General features: G+C 40.1%; 1 protein-coding gene across 1 annotated transcript in view; it reads right to left on the bottom strand.

Annotated features, from left to right (window-relative positions):
• The window catches only part of LOC103736092 (ankyrin repeat and KH domain-containing protein 1), a 38,719-nt gene that overhangs the window by 6,888 nt on the left and 22,356 nt on the right, over positions 1-9,475 (bottom strand). The window contains exons 12-15 of the mRNA XM_029564721.1: positions 8,616-9,066; positions 7,757-7,903; positions 4,959-5,108; positions 3,192-4,789 (exon numbers count right to left, since the gene is read on the bottom strand). Of these exons, the coding sequence (XP_029420581.1) occupies positions 3,192-4,789; positions 4,959-5,108; positions 7,757-7,903; positions 8,616-9,066 (2,346 nt within the window). The remainder of the gene's footprint in view (positions 1-3,191; positions 4,790-4,958; positions 5,109-7,756; positions 7,904-8,615; positions 9,067-9,475) is intronic.

Raw genomic sequence — 9,475 nt, 5'->3', positions numbered from 1 at the left:
ACCTTTACAATTTTCCCAAAAAAAATTTTTTTTTAAAAAAAAAAAAAAAAAAAAAAAAAAAAGCCAAAAAACAACCTAGACAATATTTTGGACAACAGATATTCTTAGGGCTATATTTCCCTTTAAAAGATGACAGCTATGCTTTCCTGAAAAGACAAGTAAATGGAAACAAATCTGAAATAAAAATTAAGACTTTACAAGATCCAGGACTTGAAAATAATTTTAAGTTGGGTGTGGTGGCGCGTGCCTTTGATCTCAGCACTCAGGAGGCAGAGGCAGGTGGATGGATCTCTGTGAGTTCCAGGTCAGGCTGGGGTTAAAGACAGACCACCTAAAAAAGAACCCCCCCATTTTTTTTAATCAACATAGATTAGTTTACAACTATTAAAAAGGTATGAGCTAAGGACAGTCCCCTTTTAAAAAAATATTTTATTATTTTTATGTGTTGTGTTTTGCCTGCGTGCATGTAAAGTACACCCATGTCATGCAATGCTGATGGAGGTTAGAAGAGGGCGTCGGATCCCCTGAAACTGGAGCCATGGACGGTTGTTAGCCACCATATGAGTGCTGGGAACCGAATCTGAGTCCTCTGCAAGAGTAGTCTGTGCTTTTAACCACTGCACCATCTCTCTAGCCCAAGACAGTCCTCTTCTTTGCTTTCTTTAAAAAACTTTTATTTATTATTTTTTAACTTTTATGTGTATGAGTATATTGCCTGCATGTAGGTAGGTGCACCCAGGTCCTGCAGTACCCGAGGATGTCAGAAGAAGGCATTGGATCCCCTGGAACTGGAGTTATGGATGGTTGTTAGCCACTATGTGGGTGTTGGGAATCAAACCTGGGTCCTCTGCAAGAGCAACTAGTGCTCTTAACTGCTGAGCCATTTCTTTAGCCCATCCTGCTTTCTTAAGACAGGGTCTTATTAGGTAGTACTGGCTGAGCTGGAACTCACTAAGTAGACCAGATTTCCTGAAACTCACAGAAATCCTCCTGTTTCTGCCTCCTGAGTGCTGGGTTAATGTGCCACCTCACCTGACTATTTCTTTTTTAAGATGTATTTTTTAATTATTCTCTGATGCGCATATATGTATGTGGCTATGCCCATGTAAATGCAGGTGCCTGCAGAGTTCAGAAGATGGCATTGGATCCCCTCAAGCTAGAATTACAGATGGCTGTAAGCCAACTGATGAGGGTACTGGGAACAGAATTGGGTCCCCTGAAAGAACAGTAAGCACTTTTAAATACTGAACCATCTTTCTAGCTCCAAAAATGTTTCTTAATGCCACTTTGGGTTAGTCATATATTAATTTGCTTACTTTTTTAAGACAGGATTTTGCTATGTAGTCCGGGCTGGCCGTGAATTTGTAATCCTGCATCAGCCTCCTAAGTGTTGCAGTTATAGGTGTGTGCTACCATGTCCAGCTCTAAAATGACTATTTTTTATAGTAAATTTTGAAATAATTTCAGGCTTACAAGAATTTCTCTCCCGCCCTTACCAGATCTCTTCTTCACAATCTCTTTCCCATAGTCACTAATTTTTGTTTTGTTTAATGTCCCAGAGTTTAACTAGGACTATCTGTATGACCCTGGGTTTGGCACTAACCATCAGAGCCTGATAGACTCAACAATGGGTATACAACTGGATACTATGCCTCCCTTTCTCCCAGAATCTGTCAGTTGCAAACAGACCAGCAGTAGATGTTAGGGTACCATGAGCCCCTTTCCCACCCATAGTAGCAGGTAATTTCTACTTTTAAGAAGTCAAAGCTGGGCTGGAGAGATGGCTCAGTAGTTAAGAACACTGGCTGTTCTTACAGAAGGCCCGGGCTCAAATCCCAGCACCCACATGGCAGCTAACAACTGTCCATGGGGATCCAACACCCTCTTCTGTCCTCTGCAGGCATTGGAGGGCATGGGTGCACTTATATACATGCAAGCAATACACTCAGACACATAAAATTAAAAAATAATAAAGCCACAGCTAGGCATGGTGGCATATGCCTTTAATCCCAGCACTTGGGAAGCAGAGGGAGTTCAAGGCCAGTCTGGTCTACAGAGTGAATTCCAGGACAGCTGGAGCTACACAGAGACCCTGTCTCAAAAGACCAAAAAAAAGAAGAGCCAGATGTGGTAGCTCATGCCTAAATCCTAGCACTCAAAGCTGACATAGGAAGATTGCTATGAGTTCCAAACCAGAGTCAGCTATGTAGTGAGTTCCAGGACAGTTTGGCTACAGAATGAGACCTTGTTTCAAACAAAAGGCCCAAACTCTTGCTGTGCATGGTGGCACACTCCTTTAATACCAGCACTGGAGAGGCAGAAGCAGGTAGATCTCTCTGAGATCAAGGCTAGCCTGGTCTACATAACGAATTCCAGGCCATAGCGAATTCCAGGGAGATCCTGTCTCAAAAACAATAATAAAAACAAAACAAAAATCCAGTAGGAGCCAGGAAATGACTGAGTCTCTTTAAATAACTGCATCTAATATAACGTATCATTAAATAATATAAATTATCAAGTAACTAAAAAGCTTTGCAACTCCAATTTTTTTCAGTTTAAGAAATGCAAATAATCGCTATGATTTTAAAGAGTCTATAAATTTGGAATCCTTGAAGTTTTTGGAATCCTTTTTATTTTTGGTCTTTTTGAGACAAGGTCTCCCTGTAGCCCCAGCTGCCCTGGAACTCACTATGTAGACCAGGCTGGCCTTGAACTCTCAGAGATCCACCTGCCTCTGCCTCCTGAGTGCTGGGATTAAAGGCGTGTTCAGTCACACCTGGCTCTATGTATCCTTTTTATTAATATAATCTGACATCAGTTTCCAAGAAACTGGATCAATACAAGGTATAATCTACTTATTATAAGGGGCAGAAATAGAGTAAAAGTAAAGTTTTTTTTTTGTTGTTGTTGTTTTTTTCTTTCCCTTTTTAAGACAGGGTTTCCCTGCAGTCCCCGCCATCCTGGAACTTCCTATGTTGCTACATAGACCAGGTTGGCCTTGACTACTTAGCAATTACCTTATTTTATGAGTGACTTTTCCCACCTAATCAGCATTAATTAGTTTTTATTATTTCTTTAAGATTATATAATATTAGGTACAAAATAAATGCTTACAATCTTATTCTTGGAAAAGTGAGGTTAGACTATGATAGTCCCAAACTGAGCTATAGTACTTTTTAATAATGACTTACCAACTGGACTAGTAGAAACTCTCTGGGAAGGTGGTCTGAAGCCGGGTGCCTTGGAGTTGTCAGGATGCATATTTTCCAAGTGCCCAAGTACAGAGTTACCCAAAAAAGCGGACTGAACAGTGAAAGAAGCATCTGCAGCAACTCTTGAGGGCAGTGGACCATCTCCCCACCCTTGGTTAGCTGGTACCTGACTGCTATCAAAAAGACTACTGAAGTGATTGAAAAGCGTGGCTGGCCCAAATGTAGGCTGCAAAGATTTATTTGCTGGGTTTATGTGCATCTGAGAACCATTCATAATATTCACAGCTGATGAAAGCTGCACCGCAGCTGGTGGGCCTTGAGGTGGTGTTAAGGGAACTGGATTGGTAACAAAAATAGACTGGGGATCCTGATGCATAGTTGCATTTGGTACCACTGAGTAAAAAGAACCTCTGGGCTGCATTCGATGAGAAACTCGAGGTGCTGGTACAGCTAACTGAGGTAAATTACTGGTGTCCTGATTATCAGCAGCAACTAATCTGGGTGACACCAAAGTCAATGGAGAGGGTTCTGAGTTAGAGACAAAAGGCATTGATGCAGGATTTAAATCAGAGACATTGGATGTTTGTCCCTCCTCTTTTGTGTTACTGGAGGGAGGAGTCGGACTACTGGATGGGTGAGTTTCTGGAGCTCCTGAGGTGGTGTTGGCAGAGATACTAGAACTATTTGCAGTTGAAGGTGGTGTGCATAGGTTTGCCATGGGTTGGTCCTGTGTAGATACCTTCTCTTTGGAAGGTAGTATGACTGAGAAAGACTCCATTTTTTGTGAAGAAAGCTGTGTTTGAGGCAAAAATGTGGTAACTTGCCCACTTGTGGTAGATGTAGAGGAGACAGAGGGCATGGAAGTACAAGTGCTTGTCACAGAGGAAATCACGGCTGCTGGAGGACTGGATTTAGGCACACAGGCAAACAACTGCTTTCTGACTGATGAAGGAGTCCGGGTAGTAGTCACACATAGCTGCTGACTGGCAGCAACTACAGAAGAGACAGGGATAGGACAACTGGCTGTAGCTAGTCCAGGAGACTCTGATGGTAAAACAGTTCCATTCTGGTTGGGTAGACGGGTTGCATTATTATGCTTTGGAGAACTATTTGCATTGCCAGGATTCACAGGTCTCACTGGGAATGGTCCCCAAGTGTTAGGAGAAGGTGAGAAAGTTCCTCCAAACTGAGCCATGGGTAAGCGAGGATGCCGAATTTGTTGCATAGTTTGAGCAGCCAGCAGAGCAAAATGAGGGTGAGGATAAGCTAAGGGAAGAGAAACTGGGAAAGAAGAACGTACATTAGTTGGCACATTCTTACTAAGTTTATTAGTGGGCTGGAACGTAGATAACGTTGTTGCCTGTGAAGTTACAAGAGCTGGAGCACCCAAGGGAAATGCATTTTTGCTGGAAGTTGCTGTGGTGCCTACTCCAGATGAGAAGTTTGTGTGAACGGATTTGGTGTTGGCGGGTGTCCTGATATGATTTTTAGGAATCAAGTCTTCTAGTTCTTTAGCAGGATCTTGAATAAGTGCATTGATAAGTTGAACTGCATATCTTGTTGATTCTGTACCACCCCTGGGGAACAAAGAATAATACCAACAACAATAAAACATGTTAAGTAACTCTTTTTTTTTTTTTTTTGTATTTTCGAGACAGGGTCTCCCTGTAGCCCAGCTGACTGGGAACTTACAGAGATCCGTCTGCCTCTACCTCCAGAGTAGTAATATGCATCTTTTATAATTACCTTATTGTGATCATTCTCTCTCCATTCTTATCTTTTTGTTTATCCACATCAATATGGGCCCCAGTAACATCTTGTATTGCAGTGATGTTGCATCCCCCTCTTCCCATTATTCTGGACACCACTGAGGCTGGAACAGATAGTTTCTTTGACCTATAAAATGAAGGCTACACATGAGTTTATGAAACCAAATGTCTCTAAAATACTATAGAATAAAAAGATGTCTAAGTATGTAGATGAAATTTTATACAGACTATTCTTTTTTTTTTTTGTCTTTGTGAGACAGTCTCCTTGTCTCAAAAAGACCAAAACAAAACAAAACAAAAAACCAAAAAAGAAATTGCTATTTTAGAAACTATTATATTGAATTTAATTGTATATAAGTATACTGGTGTGCTATGTCACATTGCAATGATCATGGAGGTCGGAAGAGGGCATTGGATCCCCTGGAACTAGAGTTATAGATAGTTGTTAGCCACCATGAGGTGCTGGGAACTGAACCCAGGTCCTCTGCAAGAGAAGCCAGTGCTCATCTCTCTAGTCCCCAGGAAAGTTAAAAATTACATGGCCATTTAAAGTAAAAATTCTATTTAACTCGCTCATAATATGAGCATTCAAATCTGCCAAAAACATCACAGGTCAAGTACTCTGTAATTATCTTACTATCTTTTCTAAAGTAAAAGCAAAAAGTATATATATATATATTTTAAACTCCACATTGAGTAATATAATCTAGTTTATTCATTTTAAACCATAAACAGCTCATGTATAGTTAAAAAAAAAAAAGGCTCAGAGGACTAGAGAGATGACTCAGCAGTTAAGAGCACTGGCTGCTCTTGGCAGAGGACGCCTTCTTCTGACCTCCATGGGTTCTGCACAACATGGGTGCACCCACCTACATGCAGGCAAATACACATAAAATAAAAAAAAAATTTTTTTTTTTTTTTAAAAAAAGGCCCTTGGGCTACAGAGGTGGCTCAGTGGTTAGGAGCACTGGCTTCTCTTGCAGAAGACCTGGGTTCGAGTTCCAGCACCTATATAGCAGCTAACAACTGTCCATAACTACAGTTCCAGGGGATCTGATGCCCTCTTCTGACTTCCAAGGGTACCGCACAACATGGGTGTACTTATATACATGCAGGCAATACACTCATACATATAAAAAGAGTAATAAAATATTAAAACAGTAAGAAAATAATTTTCTTTTAAAAAAAAAGGCTCAAAGCTCTTGCTGAGGAACTATTGGCAATTGATAGCTGCTGGGAGAGGGAGAGTCAGTTCTTGAAAGGTGTGACACTGGGTAGGTTGAACATACTCTAGGTGATGGACCCATACCCATTTGGGGATCATAAATTGAATTTGATAGGCCTTACGAAAAAAAAAAGAAAAGAAAAAGAGGACATGAAGTATGTGTGTGGGCTAGGAAGGTGGAGATGGATCTGAGAGGAGAGGGTGGAGGAGACCTGAATATGATAAAAACACACTAATGAAATTCTCTAAAAGTCAAAAAAAGATTATTAAAAATTATTCAGCCGGGTGTGGTGGCACACACCTTTAATCCCAGCACTTGGGAGGCAGAGGCAGGCAGATCTCTGTGAGTACAAGGCTAGCCTGGTCTACATAGTGAGTTTCAGGACAGCTGGGGCTACAGGGAGACCCTGTCTCAAAAAGACCAAAAAAATAAATATTTTTATGTGTATGAGTATTTTGCCTATGTGTATGTAAGTGCACCTATGATGCAATGTCTGTGGAGGTCAGAAGAGGGCATTTGATCTCTTGGAACTGGAGTTACAAACAGTTGTTAGCCACCATGTGGGGACTAAGAACCAAACCAGGGTCTTCTGCAAAAGCATCCAGTGCTCTTAACTGCTGAGTCATTTCTGTATCCCTCCCCCCAACTTTAAAAAAATATTTTATTTATTTTTATTTTATGTATATGATTGTATTGCCTGCGTGTATGTAAGTGCACCTGTGTTGTGAAATGTTCACATTGTAATGATCGTGGAGAAGAGAAGAGGGTGTCAGATCCCCTGGAACTCGAGTTATGGAACTGGAGTTAGCTACCATGTGGGTGCTAGGAATTGAACTCGGGTCCTCTGGAAGAGCAGCCAGTGCTCTTAACCACTGACCATCTCTCCAGCCCCCTTAATTTTTTTTTATAAGGCTCAAATTTTCTTTATATAAAAGGTAACTCATAGATTATCCAAAAGACTAAAAAATTTATGTCACATAAAATATACATGTCAAATTTATATACTCCTTCCAATTTTGCTTTAGCATATGGCACTAAGTTTATAATAAAGACCACATTCAAATTATTAAATAGGTAATCATTTCATAAAATATGGAGAACCTAAGCCAAGTATAGTGGTACATACCTATAATCCTAGAACTCGGAAAGTAGAGGCAGGAGAATCATGCATTTAAGGTTAGCCTTGGCTGCATAGTGAATTTAAGATCTGCTTGAACTACAACTGACTTTTAAAGAACAAAACAAAACAAAAGAGAAAGTCAAGTGTGTTGGCACACTCTTATAATCCCAACACTTGGGAAGCAGAGGCAGGGAAATGACCCTGAGTTCAAAGACATTTTGGTCTACCTCTACAGAGTTTTCAGTAAAGCCAGGGCTACCTACAGAGACCCTGTCTCAAAAAAAACAAATAGGGCTGGGTGTGGTGGTACATACTCTTAACCCTAGCACTCTGGAGACAGAGGCAGGTAGATCCAACAGATCATGCCAGCTGGGGTAACAGGGACATCCTTTCTCCAACAAACAAACAAATGGGATTAATTCCACTTACCTCCGGACAACTTCTTTCCACCCTTCTTCTCTTTTTTGACCCCTCTTAGGACTAGTGAGATTCAGCTTCATGGTTGGAGAACTTGATGGCAAAGACACTGATTTGTAGCTCGCTGACAAGGAGTTAGGATTTACTTCACCTTCAAGTCTGAGAAAAGAGGGTTATCCAAGTCCAAGAAAAAGAGACATTTTTTAAGACAGAAATTCAAGAGACTATAAAGACAAAGTTATATTGAAATATTTTAAGTTTGGTTTCTCTAATAATCAAGACAGGAAAACAAAAAGAACAGAGTCCATCATCTATTTTAGTGTCAAAATGAATTATTCAATGAAATTAACATAGTTAACAAAATCAAAGCATGCTAACATTTTGAAACTTTAGACTAACGATCTTTTTTATTTTTTTTAAAGACAGGTCTCACTATATAGACCTGGCTGGCCTGTAACTTGCTATTTAGACCAACTGGCCTTGAACTCACAGAGATCCTCCTGCCTCTACATTCTGAGTTCTGGAATTAAAGGCATTCACGACCACGGCAGGCTGGCCTTTATAAAAGTACATAATTATCTTTTTTTTTTTTTTTGGTCTTTTTGAGACAGGGTCTCCCTGTAGCCCCAGCTGTCCTGGAACTCACTATGTAGACCAGGCTGGCCTTGAACTCCCAGAAATCCACCTGCCTCTGCCTCCCATCTTTTATAACTAGCACATGATTAAGAGAACACAGGTGAATTTTAATTCAGAAGACTGAAGTATATTTTTTAATACAATTTCTACTTGATAATACACTTCAAATTTTTATGCCAGCCATGAAGTAAGAAAGATGAAAGATGAATATAGAGTTAACAAGAGAAAACTTTACCGAGTCTGAGTCTTGGACGTGGCAGTAGTTGTCTTTTCTTCTTGAGAACTGAGAAGCAATGCAGGGTACCTCTTGTCACTAGAGTTCACATCTATAGTGAAATTTAACTCCTGGCTCTTGCCACCACTACTACTCTCACTGTTGCAGTCTGTGCTATCCAAGTTATCTGAATCACTATTCCCACCTGCACCACTTCTAGCTTCTCCATTTATTTTATTTTTATCTGCTTTTTGTTGTGCTAAAGATATATGTGATTCAGGTAAAATTAAATGTGTTGTGGGAGGGGATTCTTTGGTCTTATTCTTCTTATTTTTCCGATTGGTGCTGGGGGTTGTCACTACATTGGCTCTTTTTTTCCCAAACACATTAGTGAAAGTGGCAGATGTCGCAGAGATTCCAATCGTGGTGGTAGTGGTTGCACTCGGAGGTTCTATGGGAATCTCTTGCTCCACTGAAATGATTAAAAAAAAAAAAAAAAAGGATAAAAATCACATTATGAGCTATAGGTCTTAAATTATGAGAAAATATATGTAATAATTCATAATAAATCAGTCTTTGGGGTTATGTTTTTCTATAACTAATAAAGAAACCTTTATTCTTATTAGAATATCCTGCTGTGTAAGTTGGTATAGAACACACATACTATCAACATTCTGAAGACTGGTAATGTAAGTCTATTAAAAAAAACCACAACACAGTTTGAATTTAGGAAAAATCTGGAATCGCATTCTAGAGCTACAATTCAAACACAGTTATTTGTGTACTATAAGAACTGCCAGGGGGCTGGAGAGATGGCTCAGTGGTTAAGAGCACTGACTGCTCTTGCAGAGGACCTGTGTTCAATTCCCAGCACCCACATG

The sequence above is a fragment of the Nannospalax galili genome, unplaced genomic scaffold (genome assembly GCF_000622305.1).
Source record: "Nannospalax galili isolate Female #2095 unplaced genomic scaffold, S.galili_v1.0 scaffold1077, whole genome shotgun sequence".
Taxonomy (NCBI): Eukaryota; Metazoa; Chordata; class Mammalia; order Rodentia; family Spalacidae; genus Nannospalax; species Nannospalax galili.
This window is presented reverse-complemented; position numbering and strand designations above follow the sequence as displayed.